The 15,667-nt window shown below is 36.0% G+C and overlaps 1 protein-coding gene and 1 long non-coding RNA gene across 12 annotated transcripts in view; one reads left to right on the forward strand and one right to left on the reverse strand.

The window, feature by feature from the left end:
* NOL4 (nucleolar protein 4) overlaps nt 1–15,667 on the forward strand; it is a 301,648-nt gene that overhangs the window by 229,334 nt on the left and 56,647 nt on the right. For both annotated transcript variants that reach the window (XM_045772847.2, XM_045772851.2), the window contains one exon: nt 13,635–13,815. In XM_045772847.2, the coding sequence (XP_045628803.2) occupies nt 13,635–13,815 (181 nt within the window). The remainder of the gene's footprint in view (nt 1–13,634; nt 13,816–15,667) is intronic.
* Nucleotides 1–15,667, reverse strand: part of LOC123776692 (uncharacterized) — a 130,889-nt gene that overhangs the window by 6,495 nt on the left and 108,727 nt on the right. For 9 of the 10 annotated variants that reach the window (XR_015727718.1, XR_015727716.1, XR_015727721.1 and 6 more), the window contains one exon: nt 8,667–13,875. This is a non-coding gene — a long non-coding RNA (uncharacterized LOC123776692). The remainder of the gene's footprint in view (nt 1–8,666; nt 13,876–15,667) is intronic. The other variant, XR_006775450.2, reaches the window with a different exon arrangement.

The following is a 15,667-nucleotide window of genomic DNA, read 5'->3' on the forward strand; positions in this document are numbered from 1 at the left end:
GCCATATTTATTTTCGCCTTTTGTGTCTTAATTGCCTAACGACATTAACATACCGTGGAACACTGTGTGGGAAAGATCTGCTTTGGATACCACTTTTCTGCCACCTGTAAAAGAGCTCCCAGCCGTATTTGACAGCTTACGCCTGATAAAGATCATTCCCTGTGAATGAACAAATGAATATTATTCTTTGTCTCCTCTAGTGAAACATCCCCAGTTTCTTTAAGTTCATTCTGAAGTCTTGAGATCTTCCAGCAACCTGGTTTTTCTTGCCTGGACAGGCTCAGTATATGCTGGCTCACAGGGTGGCAGTCGGGAAGGTCTGACTTGCTCAGCATGGTGCATGGGGTAAGCCCGCAAACTCTGGAGTCAGAGTGCCTGGGTTTAGACCTCAGTTTCAATACTTAGAGCTGTGTGAACTTGGATTTGTCACGTAGAAGCCTTTGTGCCTCTGTTTTTCCAGTGTGTAAAATGAGAGTTTAATAGTATATAATTCATTGGGAGGTTATGTGGATTAAGATAATATGATGTCAATTAGCACAGTTCCTGGCATATAGTAAATGCTAAGTATTACCTGGTAATATATTTAGCTCTCCTTCTCTCTCTCTCTTTCTCTCTCTAGTGCCATTCTTTATTCAAGGAATAATTAAATGCAGGCAGCTCAACATTCTGGGATTTATAGACTTTTATCAGTGCAACTTAGGATGACATTAGATAATTTTTGTCTAATTCATCTATACATTAGGTCTGCTATTCTATGCATTCTAATATTAATTATTCTCTTTTGTTATACTTCAGTTAATTATAATTAATAATTCTAAAGTATTATCTGTTTCCTCTGCTCCTGGGTAGGTTCATGGGAAGGAGGCATTCCTTCTGTATCACTCATTACAACTGCAGCGTCTTGCACATTGGGTGCTCTCAATAAGTATTTTCACAAATGTTTTAGGGTACTTATAACTGTACATTGTTTCAGAGGTGCTAATGTTACAACATTTCCTCTTCACTTTGTGTGTATAAGTAATATTTTGGACTTAAGTTTAAGGCTCTACTTTCAGCCCCGTTGAGTTCATTGTATAAAATATCAGCCCGTAATGAAGTTGTTCAAATCCTGTTGCTGTTGACTTTGCATACTGTTTACTCTTTACCCTCCTCCTTCCCATCCTGCATCCTGTTTCTTATCACCCAAGTTGTTTGGTAGTCTATCAATACACTGACGCGTCTCAATTTAAACATCGAATGGCACAAGGTTAGAGCACAACTCTGTGGCATTCCTTCTAAAAACCTCTCTTCTAGCTGCTTTGATCCATTCACCTGTCTTTGGTCGTTCTGTTAAATTTGAACTATCCTCATACTGTTCTCTTTCAGCACACCCTGCTTTATTGAGTCACGTGTTTGGTTCTATGTCTAGAAAATCACCATGATCTGCATTTTTAAGTTTTCCTTTTTTTCCGAAAGAAAATGAGGTAAGTTTAGCATGAGTTGTTTCTTACCACTTTTAACCAGTTTTAAAATATTTAAATTGTCAGATTTAATGACTTCTATTGCTCTTATGATGGAAACAGTGTGATCTTTCTACTCACATATTTTAAATTTTCTTTTTCTATCAAACAAAATGTTCAGATAGCTTGCCATCTGATGTATTCAAACCATTTCAAATGACAAGAATCTGAGATTAAAAGATATACTCAATGTAGCTATCCAAATACTAAACATATTGCATTACATCCTAAAGTTCTCCTACCTGTAGCCTTCTATATATTGAAGTTTGAAAGTGTACATGTCTCTTGACATGGCAAAGTAAATCCTTGCCTTTATCTCTGCTTCCTTCCAAAACCCCACTAAAATAATCATAAGTGAATATAAAGGGTTTAGTCCTACAAGGAGATACAGAGTGGGGAGGATTCAGGAAAGGAAGATGGAAATCTGACATGCAAATGATAGTAAGGTGATACCAATAAGAAGCCATTCAATCCCTGTAGACCATGAAAGTCTGAGAACTAAGGGTACCAGGTATCACGGAAAGTGGAGAAGCATGAATATGAAGATAGAAGAATTGGCTCAGTAGATCTGAGAAGTTATTAGACACTTGGTCCCCTCCCCAGTTCTGTATTACCATGGGATCTCTTCTTCTGAACCCCCAAGGAGGAGATGAGGGGTTTATCCTGCAGAGAAATAAATGCAAAAGGCTCTAAGCCCCGGCAAGCCAGATATAACAGCAGGAACAATATAATGAAAATTGGCCAAATAAATTCTTCAGACTGAAGGCTCTATGTCTCTGCTAAAGGCTTTTTCACATTTCAGCTCCAAGAATGGAGATAGCCTAAAAATTTCTTCCATTCAGATAAATGAGAAATCTCTCAAAAATTGAGAATCCAGAAAGGAATAGAGTTATGAATCCTGGCACTCAAATTTCAGAAGCAAAGAAGAGAAGAACATTTTGAAGAAAAACATAATCCATATTCTCATATTTTTTAAAAGATTTTTCCTTGAAATAAATGAATACATGAAAAAACAATAAACAAAATCAAACTCTTGGAATATGAAAGTATATATGATAGTCAAAATTGTTTTAAGGATTGGAAGATCATTTGGGAAATTATACAGAAACTTTAGAAAATGAAACACAGAATGGAAAATTAAAGAGAAAGGTGTTTTTTTGTTTTTGTTTTTAAGGATCAATCTACAAGGGACAACATCTGGCTAATTAGAGTCAAGAGAAAGAGAAAATATCAAGAAATTATCCAAAAAAAAAAGAAAAAAAAACCTTTCAGAACTAAATAACATGCATTTCTGGAACAAAAGCCCATAAAGTTATCAGAAGAGTAAATGTGAACAAAGATCTGAATCACTCACATCACCATGAAATTTTCAGAACACACAAGATGAAGAGAAAATCTTAAATACTCAGGGAAGGAGAAAAAAAAAAGTCACATATAAAAAATTAGAAAGCCAAAGGACATCACTTGGCAAAAACTGTCCTCAACCCTAAAATATATGGGAGTAAAACCTGGAAAATTCTAAAGACAATTCTATATCCAGCAAAATTATCAATCGAATATAAGGGTAAAAGTAATTTAAAATAATTTTAATTATTTTAATTATGTATCTTCTAATAATTTTTCTCAGAAAGTTATTGGAAAATATTCTCCAGTGAAACAACATAAACAAAGGAAGAAGTCACTGAGTCTAAGAAGAGAAGACCCAAAATAGAAGGGGGGAGGAGCTGGAGGTTGGAAGAATATCTGAAACGACACTGTGGAGGGGGCCTTGGAGAAGAAACTTTCTAGATTAGAATAAGAAGATAGAGTTACAGGAGAGAAGTGTGCAGGAGAAATACAGAACTGATGGGACAATGGATGGATTTGATGATACGGTGAATGTTCCAAGGAGTTTTATATTTGTGTTCGAATTTGGGGAAAATTATTGTTAGTGGCTTAGAATCTAGCCAATTAGAAATAGTGGTTTGAAATACAAGCCACAGCAAAGAAAAAAAATTAATATCAAGGGAATACAAATTTAGATAAGAAAGTGTACTCATTGTTCACTGGTTGGCCCAATAGTGAGCACTACTGTGTCATTCTGGGACCCAGCAGGGCAGATAGAGCGTATTTGAAAGAGAATTGAAGACTGTTTGACAATGGGACTATTCACATAGGTGTGGGATGGCCTAAGGACATGCAGAAGAGAAGGCGAAGCATCCTAAGACTAGCAAGTGAGGGAAGCCTGGAGGAACAATGGAAGGGAACTGTTAGCAGAACCAGATAGGAGCGGAAGTCTGGGCAGAGGGGTGGTTGATAGGATCCAGGTTCAGCAGAGGATGAACACAGCTGCGCCAGAGAATGGTAGGGCCAGAGAGGCTGCTGGGGGATGAAAAACCCATGCACTCCCAACTCCCCACCTCTGAATACTGCCTGGGCTTCCCCTTGACCAAATCCTAGCAGCCAGAGCAAGGGAGCTAACTAACATCATAGTGATTCTACTCCCAGGGCACAATCTTAGAGCATGCATCTGAAGGGGGGAAGTGAGAATATTCCGTTCAGTAGCAAAAATGTGTGTTTAAATGCTTTGTTGTAAGGCAAATTCTAAACTATGTGACTACTTAAGGTGACATTACATGATGAAATCCTGGGGATCATAGAGATCTTTGGGTATGAAGAATGTTTCATATCAAATGTAGGATAGATTTCTGTGCAATGGTCATACACACACACACACACACACACACACACACACACACACACACACCCCTCCCCTGTATGTTCATGTGACTGCCTCTTTTCTATCATTTTTAGCTTATTGGCTTATATACTTTTCTCAGAAAGGCCTTCTCTCTTGGACACCCATTTCCAGTTATTCTTTTACATCACCCTGGTTTTTTTTCATTATTAATGATTATCACTGTCTGAACTTATTATTATATCATAGAGTTTTCATTTCTTCCTCTTGCCTAATTTCTCCCTCCTCCCATACCTCTGCAGGTCTCCTCGAGGGCAGGTATCCTGCCTATTTTATCTGATGGTATATCCCCAGCACCTACCTGGATGTGTAGCCCAGTAAATAGGATATTCAATAGAACATTGTTTAAATAATCATGTAAGATTTCATCCTGGGTTGTACATATGATGTAATCGAAAGGGGGCCTGTTTAGTATGGCCTAGGTCTCTAGCTCAGGAGACTAGATGGAGGTATCATTAATAGAAATCAAGAGTTCAGGACGCAGAGCAAATTATGGCTACAGAAGTGAGAGTGCGAGAAGAAAGTGTACAGTTTTGACATACTGATTGGGAAGCACCTGTGGCATATGCAGGTATTTATGTCCAGTAGGGTTGAAAATGTGGACTCAGGAAAAGGTCTTAATTACAGATTGAGATTTAGAGGTCTTTGGTGTTAGAAGGGTTAGATGAGTCATAAATACAGTTGAGATCTTGCAGGAAAATCTGCATAGAAAGTAGCAGACTCAAAGAGAAGCTTAGTTATACTGTTTTTACCAAAATTTATTATGAAGTAGAATAACAGTCCAATATCTTAAGATAATACCACTACTCGAAATATATGCAGTGTTCAGGAACATTAATGGAGTTACTTGTGTATATTTTTGAGAAGTTAGAGAACTCCTAAAAATTAATGACTTCTTGAACTACAAGTTAGTTTTTCATCATAAAATTGTAAACTTTACATCTGATGTATGAAGAAATACACTAATAGTGCTATTTCTTTTCTTACTATATACCCTCCACCACAGCCTACATGGTAGATCAGAACACTTACATAACTAAGTTATAAGTAAAAGAAACAGTACTATTCAGGAGAAGAATATTTTATATATATATATATATATATATATATATATATATATACACACACACACACACATATATATCACACACACATTTTGTGTATCATACACACACACACCCATATGTAGTCAGTCTTAAACAATGTATATTAAATTCATCACTAGATTATTTTCAGTTCATTTCATGTTGTCTCATGCATGTTCCCTTTAAAACTTAATTTCACATTAATATAAAAGCATTATGACTCAGTCACTCTGGCATCACCATTCTGATGGCTTTTCTAATTACTTTAGTTTGACTATTTCATAATTAATATACTTGAAATACCAAAATGGATGGGTAATTTTTACACCCAGATTAAATTAAATTAAAATAACCTGTAAGCTTTTATTCCAATGTGTAGGAATTAAGATCTCAATTATGTGGCTCCTTCAAGATACACAATTCAGATGGAAATATGTTTACTATATGATTGAACATAATGTTCATCAAAAGTAGCCATGTAGGAATCTATTATGTAGAGTGACATTAGGAAGGCATCGTTCTTCATTCTGCTCATTCAACCATGCTGACACACCTGTTTCTAATTTTGAAATCATCTATGATTACCTCCCAACATCAGTGTCAAAATAGCATCATTAGTCAAGTTTCTCTATTTGCTCAAAAAGAAATGTGAAAAGATGAAAAATGTGTGCTGTGGCCAGTTTTTTTTTTTTAACTTTAATTGTATTTTCAAATCTGTTTTCCAGTTGAGTCTAATTTTTTTAAGCTAGTGATGAAAACTCCCAGAATCATACTGAGAAGATTTTGGGTGACTGCCATCTGGGATAAATAAATAGTATCTGAGGGGACCCTTTTAAAGTACTCAGCCTGAGTTTTGTTGATCTATGCTTATGTAGACATTTGTGACAAGGAATTTAACCACAGTTTTAACATAAATTATAGCTTAATCGTGTACTTGAAATGAAAAAAATGAAATGAAAAGAAAGTTTGTTGCTCTTATTTAAAGTGGCATGCATTTTGTATTTAATTTGAACTAAAATGTTAATCACAACATCATTAATACCTCTTAGTTTATTTTAGCATTAGCCAATAATATATTGATGTTATATGTGGATAAAATAGACTAGAATTGATAAATGTCAATATTTAAACCCCCTTATGATGCTCCTTTATGTATCACAGACTTGATTATATTATAAAATAATGCACCTCTTCAGGCTGTCCAACATCACACTCTAGATGGCTGTTGCACAGTTAGCCTTAATCTTCTGGCATCATCATGTTAATAGGATTCTTATATAGTAGTTAATGGTTAACTGCTCTAAAAAAATCCTACTGCCTCCATTGTGCTTCTCAAAGTTTAACACTAAAAGTATTTGTTCTGAATTTTGGTTGCAACTATAATATTTATTATGAATTTTTATTACAACTGTAATATTTTTATAGCTTAAGATTCTGACATAGCTACTATGTTTAGGTTCTTGCTTTGAGGGAAATTTCTAATCATTAGAATATAATTGTCTTGACATTCTTTTTGGACTTCCCATCTTCTATAGGGTATTTGGTTCAAGGTCTTTTGCTCTATAGCAATCTAAGAATTGAGCAACTCATTTACACGCAATTGAGGTCTTTGTTCTCTCCTACAATATCTTTAGTCTCTATGTGCTTTTCTTGCATTTTTTCATAAAGATAATTGTATACAGGAGAAGAAGTACACAAATTTCAGATGAATAGGACTTGTTTCTTTTGTTTAAGAGTGGCTGGCAGATATATTAGAGATTTAGGGAGAAAAAATATTTTGTTATCCTGGAATTTAGGTTAGTAAGGATGTGAAAAAGGAAAATACTACCTTTCTCAATTCTTAGTTTGATGAAAGCCATATCTAAACTTGCTTTATCTATATAACACTTTTAGATTTCACACAAAAAGTTAAAAAAGAAAAAAACTGGAAACTTTTAAGGAAACTTAAAAAAAATCTTTAAGAAAAATATTTAATTTGTTGTTCAACATTAGATACATATGTTAAAATTTTGGAAACAAATTTAAAAATTAAATGACAAACCATCATCAGATATAACATATACAAACAAAACCCAAAACCAGCAGAAATAAAAAAATAATAAAGATTAGAGAAGAAATGATACAGAAACTAAACAATAGAACAGATCAATGAAACTAGGAGCCAATTCTTGAAAAAATTAATTATGAGAAACTTTCTATATATTGATGCCCTTTTGGGACATTTAGATTTGGATAGCTCAGAATATTACACTGCTAAATTTTTTTAGTTTTAGTTATGACCAGAGTACAGAGTGTTACAAGAGGAAGTGACAGAAAATGTGACTGCCAAGATTGTTCTCCAACTCTGAAGAGCTTTGGATGCCAGGAGCTCTGGGTTTTGTTCTCCAAGAAAAAAGAAACCTCAAAGTCTTTAAAGAGAAAACAACATGATAAATGATTTTAAAAGATAGGTTTGAGGGGCTCCTGGGTGGCTCAGTCGTTAAGCGTCTGCCTTTGGCTCAGGGCGAGGTCCCAGAGTCCTGGGATATGCCCCACATCAGGCTCCTCCCCTGGGAACCTGCTTCTTCCTCTCCCACTCCCCCTGCCTGTGTTCCCTCTTTCGCTGGCTGTGTCTCTCTGTGTCAAATAAATAAATAAAATCTTAAAAAAAAAAAAAAAAAGATAGGTTTGAGAAGAAGTGGACAAGATTTGAAGGGGGAAACACTGGCTGGAAGGTTATCACATTAGCCCAAAGGAGAGATTATGAGGCTCTGAATTATGTATTCTCAGTGAGGCCTTCTTAGATGTATGCTGATGAGGGTCATTTTTAAGATGGACCTGAGAAGACTTAGGTGTTGTTTGAGATAAGCCCAGTGTAGGTCAAGAAAAAAATCTTGGTGTGATGCATTAACTAGAAAAAGATATATTGGTGATAGAAGTTATTGTTTTGTTTTTCAATTAAAAAATTTTGTAAGAGGTATCTGGAGGAAGGAAAACATAAACTTAATTTCGAAATATATGAGAAGAGTTTGAGAAACATCTGGGTAACAGCTATCTTGCTGTGGTTTTGGTTTCTCAAGTCAGAAACACAATCTAGCTTCTCTGTTATTTCACTTCTTACCGCTAGATGACTTGGATTTGGTCAAGAGGTGTTTTCCTTATTATCCTAGTGGGCTTGGGAGCATCTTTTCAAAGGACGGTCTTTTGTGGTCGCTATCTTAAGTATTTGTATGGCCAACAAGGGGAGGAGACTGTCTGGAATGCTTCTGAGCTAAAGAAATGAGTCCCTGAATATGACTGTGTGTGTGTGTGTGTGTGTGTTGATGGCATCATCAATCACTTCTTACCATCTCAAGTAATACGTACATTTACTTTAAGTGCCGACTGCTTTGTTTTTGTTTTCTTTTGTTCTTAGCGGTAAAGCAGTTTAAATGGAAGTTCCGGTTCTCTCAGATCTTTTATCAATTTCCCTGGAAACTCTTAGCGATGTACTTAGTTCTGGAACACTTGCTAAAAAAATGGAAGAAGAGAAGCTTTTAGAAAGTAGAGATCTTTTCCAGTAGTTTACATATGAAATAAGTTGTACTCCCTCACCCCATCTGTACTAATAAAGTGAAGGAGACATTTAGAACAGTCACTTAAGTACAAATGCTTCTGTCATATAGACTGCAAAGAACATCTAAAGATAGGAGAAATCCTATAACAGTTGTCTAGAAAGCTCAGCAAACTGTCACCTGAATTATCTGTGTGTTTACTGTTCTGCAGTGAGAAGCTTTTTTGAGGTCTGTGCAAGTCTCTTCACCTTAAAAAGGTGAATCACTAGTTCCCCGACCACCTCAATGATAAGCTAAAAGTATAACTCACTCTTGATGCAGCATTGCCTTGCAAACTCTAATTGCTCTAATAATGTAAGGTGAAAGACAAAAAGAAGAAAGATAGTTGGATTATTGAATCTAGCAGTAAATTTTATTGGAGTTTTCTAACTATAGATAGAGAAAACTTAATGAAAACATAAAGTATACTTAATAGATGGTGGAAACTACAGTCTAAGAAAAAGTGTAATTCTTGGGAGATAGAATAAAAGCAATGTAACATTTCCCATGCAAATTTTTTTGAAATCTGTTGTCAAAAATTTGAGTGGAATCAACCAAATTTCATTTTTATAGAGAAAGTATCTATCTAAGGTACTCGAGTTAAGGATTCCTTAGGCCTCTGCACTTCGGAATTCAATGTGTATGGCCCAAGTACGGACCAGGTTCCACAACTTCAAGTTCGTCCCTGTCCAGTTTCTGAGGATAAGGTACAAGAGAACACAAACCAGTCTTCTCAAAGAGTGCGACAATGTCTACTCTTTCAAATCATTCCCGATCTTGCCCTCCAGCCATAAGTAATCACACATCCTATCACAAGACCCTGTTTTTTGAAATATGAAATGCATACTTACATGCATCAAGGCTTTATTTATTGATAAGGCCAGAGCCTAATTATAGAAGTAACTGTGAGTATTTCTTTAATTTGTATATTTTTAATCAAAGAAATCTGAATCAAAACAGCACTGCATTATCTAGTGTGCTGCTGCTGGTCATTAAATCCCTGATGTGATCTTACTTTTATGGAATTTTTTAAAGAGAATTTGAACTCTGTCTCATAAAAGCCAGGATAGGATTTTGTCTGATTTTTGATGAATAAAATTTATTTCATTGCCTAGATATGCAATCTTGTAACATATTAATATTATCGTCTTTTAAAAATCTTCTTAGCAACCCAGGGGGCAAGCTGTCAGCCTTGAGAAGTTTGGGAACTAATGATTATTAAAAGTTGCTTACAGAGATAAAATGTGACTCTAGGGGATATTTATTTTTTATGTCATTAAAATGCTGCTTCAAAACCAATAACAGTGATCATTCAAAAGAAGAACATGAATTAACTTATATTAAAGTTTTGCCCAAAAGATACTGCAGGCCAGATTTTATTGGGACTTTCATATGTTTTCTTTCTCAACATATAGTGGACTGCCAAGAACATTAATAATGCAAATCTGTGTTTGAACACAAATGACTCCCTACAAGGCCTGTTTTGATTATTAATAGAATTAATTATCTGCCTGCTCCATGCAGTTCCTGAGGTTTGGAATAACAGTTAATAATGAAAGACTAAGGCAAATTTTAAAAATAGCATGTTTAATAATACAAATTAATTCTATCATACAAAGAATGAGCAAATATTGTGGAGACGATGCCTTCTCTCTTCTCCCTTTTTACTCATCATTAAGAAATTCCTCTCCTGTGAGGAATCTTATCATTTTCCAAACACAGGAAAATAGACTGGGATGTTCAGAAGAGCCACCGATTTTGCCAAACTAGAAATTCAAATTTTATCATGTTGCCCAAGTTATTTTCAATCAAGAAACTGGGAAGTTATGCTAGCAGTGGAATTGTTTGAGGCCAGCCCCTTCCCAAGGACCTCAAAATTGCTTTGAAGTATGGAATATTCTGCCTTCTTTCAGAATTTCAATGGCTACATGTCTTGACAGAAAGAATACTTCCCAGCCCAGTGGTTTTATTATGAAAATGTGCTTTAGATGTGGTGATTTTATGAATTTAGACTAAGGCAAAGAAGGTTTGCTAGTCTGTGTTATGAGAAAGAACGTGTCAGGACAGCATATGTGGGTGCCCTTGTCCCATAATCTCAGGAAGACTCTAAGACATTTCCCCCAGAAGCCTTATAGTTCCATGAGTGTACTTTGAAATGTATTTCTTTAGAGAAAATAGAAGTCATTTACATTAAAAAAAATCCATGGAACACATCGTGGATTCACCTATCAATTTTCTGATAAGCTTTTCTCATTTAATAAGTTTAACTTGAGTGACTGTGTAAGATTTGTTTCTTTCTATTATGGAGGACGATAGGTAGATAGATAGATTTATCCATCTCTATCTCCAGGCAGGGTGGAGATTGGCACTCCTAGATGGGAGACCATTTCACTACACTTTTATAAAAGACTTTTGGACACTGATGAGGTGCTGTCATCGTTGATTTTACCATTTTCCACTCACCCTGTCATTGTAACATGCCATTTAAAAGGCTATTGGTTACAGTTTCTAATATTGTAATAGTTGCTATGTTCCGGTACCACTAATATTGCTTTATTAACAATTCTTGTTCACAGTAGCACTATAATTAGTATAATTATTTACCTCAGTCCTACTTATTATGGCACATACCTCCAGTAACAAAAGATTCCTGGAAATATCCTCTTAGATATCTTAGCTTCTTTAAACTTTCTTACTGTCTGTAATATATTACATCATAGTACCAGGGAAAAAAAACTCATGTATATTGGTATGTCTTTAGAAAAATTCCCTATTTCCAGTGGTAAATTCCGTGAAGGCCCAGTATCTCCATTCTAAAACTCACTGTCTTTGGGTACTTTCAACTAGCAAAGAGTAACTTTTAGAATAAAAAAAAAAAAAAAAAAGTCTGGAACTTTCTGACTTCCCAATCTAAATAGTAGAGCAGTGATACCAAAAGAATTTGATTCTATCTTGGTCTCTTCTTTAGAGCAGTTTCTCCAGGAAAGTGTTATTCTAAAGTAATTTACCCTCCCAGGGATGACCAGGGTTTAAATGGCAAGAGGGAATTATAATCAGATATTCCAGTTCATACACCAATTTAGGTCAGTTCACATTTGTTTGTTTGTTTTTAAAGGCAATGCTGGGCAAATTCTTATTTTCAGTTCAATTTACACAGAGGTTTTTTTCCATTTATTTTGAAATCTTTATTACCTAGAAATGAAAGGGTGAAATGCTCATAGATTATGTTTCTAAGTGTAATGGTCAGAGTTGAATAGATCAGTTAGAGATGAAAAGATGAAAAGAACAAGAACAAAATCATAATTGCATAATCCTGATGGCTGTGGTGATGCTTTCAGTACATGAAAGCTTAGAATGTTTCTGAATATAACAATACCACTGGGTGCATAAGAGCAAACTTATTCCATGTGTCCTCTTTTTTTAGTACTTGTTGCCTTTTAAAAAATGTATTCAAAGATTATTTCTCTACACATATCCTCTAAACTTAAAAGTTGCAAAATACTTCTGATTATGACAAAAAGACTCCTAGGAATTCACTAGGAATCTGTTTATAATTCTTTCTTATTAAAAAAAAAGAAAGAAAATATGAAGAATGCCGCAAGTGAAGTCATATATGTTGTATATATTTTAGATTTTATAAACTCACAACTGAAGAGCAATTCAACCTGTTCCACTATTGACAATACATACAATTTATTACAAATTTTAATTGTCATTTACAACTTGACATGGTTAGAGGTTTTGATGCACAGTTGGGGACACAAGTGTAGCTTAAGAAAGAAAAAGCAAGCTGAAAGGCCTGGGTTTATTCCGGTTTTGTTAGGCTGTGCATGAAATGGGCTGAGTGTGGAGTTAGCACGCCATCAGTTTTGCTACACTCATGAAATAAACAGGGAGGCATGGAGGGAGGGAAGAGAGGGTGGTGGAGGGCAGGCAGGCGCAGGCTGGAAAAAAAAGATTTTAAGAAAGTCAACTTTGCAAAGGTTTTTCTACAAATTATAATTTCTCTTTATATATTTTTTCAGCCTAGCTAGTTTTTTTCCTAACGTTTAACATAAAATTCACCCACCCAATGATTTCCAAGTGTACAGGACAATATTGTCAACCATATGAATGTTGTTGTGCGCACACTCCCCAGAACCGGCAGGACTGAAATTAGACCCAGGGAACAACTCCCTGGCTACCACCTCCCCCTCCCCCAGCCCTTTGCGACCACCCTTCGACTTTCTGTTCTGTGTGTTCCACTGCTTTAGATACGTCATCTAACAGAATCATGCAAAATTTGTCTTTTTGTGACGAACTCGTTTCACGTAGCCTTATGTCCTCAAGGTTCATCCACGCTGTAGGATGACAGGATTTCCTTCTTTTGTTAAGGCGGAATAATATTCCACCATAGTCACAGACCACATTTTCTTTCTCTGTTCACCTGCTGTGGACCTCGAGGTTGCTTTCACCTCTGGGCTATGGTGAACAGCTCTCTTCGTGCAATTTTAAATTCAGGTAGAAAGTGGAAATTGTGCCATCTCCAGTCACATTGTTACTTTGTTTTCCTTTTTTAAGTTTTAAGCAAGTTGTTGAAAATGTGCCTACGTGCTGACTTCATGATGCGGACCATAGATTCCCGCGCGCCCCCCCCCCCCCCCAGGATGAGCGCAGACATGTAGATGATGGTAGGACAGTGCTGGTCAAGGAGGGGAAGCGCTGTGATCTGACGCGTCCTGGCCTGCTGCTGTCATTGCAGGACGAGTCCGCGCCGGCTGACAAAGCGTGCAAGCCAGAGGCAGCCCAGGCCACGTACTCCACGTCCACGGTTCCGGGCTCGCAGGAGGTGTTGTACATCAATGGAAACGGCACCTACAGTTACCATAGCTACAGAGGGCTAGGCGGGGGCCTGCTCAACCTGAATGACGCTTCCAGTAGTGGTGAGTCCGTATATTCATTGTGCTTTTTCTGTGCATCTGGGGAGAGCAGATTCTCCAAATCTGAGAGGAGAAAATGAATTTACTGTGATAAGCAAGAGCCAGTAGCCATCGGCTGAAAACAAGACCATTTAATACAGAACATTTGTCTCCCTGCAAGGATCTCTCCTTGTTCTCTTGCTGTTTCCGAAAGTAGCGGCACTACGATGCAGGGGAGTAACTGATGTTTTGCACTCAAAAAATCTCAACTAGAGAAAGAGCAATTTTTTTTTCTAACCAAAGAGTTACACATTCTCCCCCCCCAACCTGTAATGCACTATTCGTCAAGAATAATGACCCATTTTTCTCAACGTTCAAAGAGGTTTTTAATTTCGAAAATTGGAGGCACCAGGAACTTTCCTGATTTGATAAAACACAACAGTCATTATAGCTAAGAACATACGAACGGAAGCAACACATAGAAACAACCTGGGGCTCTCCGTGCTCCGCCCGCGACCAATGGGGTGCTGCAGCCGCTCGCGCTGGCTCGTGCTTGGTAAATTTTTAGGAATTTCTCGAGCTTATATACCAAAATGAGTTCCAAATGTGTAATATAAAAGGAATAATATGCATGGGTGAGCTTCTTATAACTGGGTTGTAGGAAAGTTTTCCTAAAGTATACTTAAAATCCAGGGAATTTAAAAAATAAGTTCCATTTCTCGCTCTCTCTCATAAGTTCTATTTCTCTCTCTCTCTCATAAGTTCCATTTCTCTCTCTCTCTCTCTGTCTCACACGCACGCACTTTTGCATGACAAAAAAACATGATACACTAAAAAATAAATGATTTGGGAAAATTATTAGCTACGTATACTATAAAATGTTAACTAGCCAGTACACGAAGTTCTTCTAAAAAGAAAGAAATACCCAAAACTATATATTAAAAGAGTAAGGCTAGAAAATGAAAACACAGTTCCCAAAGAAAGCAATGCAAATATCCTTTAAATATGGGTAAAATTACTTAACCCCACTCATTCCTAATAAGAAAAATGCAGATAAGCAAAAATTGAAATATTTACACAATATTCTTTTGACAAGGCTGTGGGGGAAATGAGTAGCTTGTAGCTTGTAGAAAAGCAAAAAGTTGGGGTGGAATTTGGCAGTATCTAGAAAAATTAGATATGCATTTACCATTCAGTCCAGCGATCTCTTTAGGAATCTCTGGTTAGAAATTTATCTTAAAGACATGCATCCAAACAAGAGAGTAACATGCAGCTATAAAAAGTGATAAAAAAAACTCTTTATACACTCCAAATGCTAAAAAGTACCTATAGTATGCTAACATTTATTAAAGAAGGATTTATATAATTAAAAAAAAAGTTTACATGAAGGCAGGAATGGGGGAGAAGAGTATGGGGAAAGGAATATAACCCGGAAATGTGAGTATAATTGGTTTTTATATTTTGTTTTACAAATTTAACTTTGAACAATTTACATACATAATTATAAACCAAACTGACTTTAAGAATTCCTGATATTGAAAGAAAAAAATGATGCAAATAAACTTTATCTGTTTAATAAGTGGTTGGCATAGCCCCCACACAGAGGAACTTTTCCAAGTGATCTCAAAAACCGTAATTTGACTCCACAGCGTGTAAGTCTATCATAAAACCTTAAACTATTTTCAGTAATCATATTATTATTTTGGGACTGCTTGTGCATTGTGGTTTAAAGCAAATTTATAATTATGTTGATGTCAGTGAAAGTTGGAATTTTTAACAAGACGCAAAGTAGATATAGATGTAAAAGCAATACGTTCAAGCAAAAACTCTATAATCTTGTATTTGAATTGGTAGTATCAGTGAGTCATTTTGTACT

The sequence above is a fragment of the Ursus americanus genome, chromosome 19 (assembly GCF_024610735.1).
Source record: "Ursus americanus isolate L20-20 chromosome 19, mUrsAme1.1.p, whole genome shotgun sequence".
NCBI lineage: Eukaryota > Metazoa > Chordata > Mammalia > Carnivora > Ursidae > Ursus > Ursus americanus.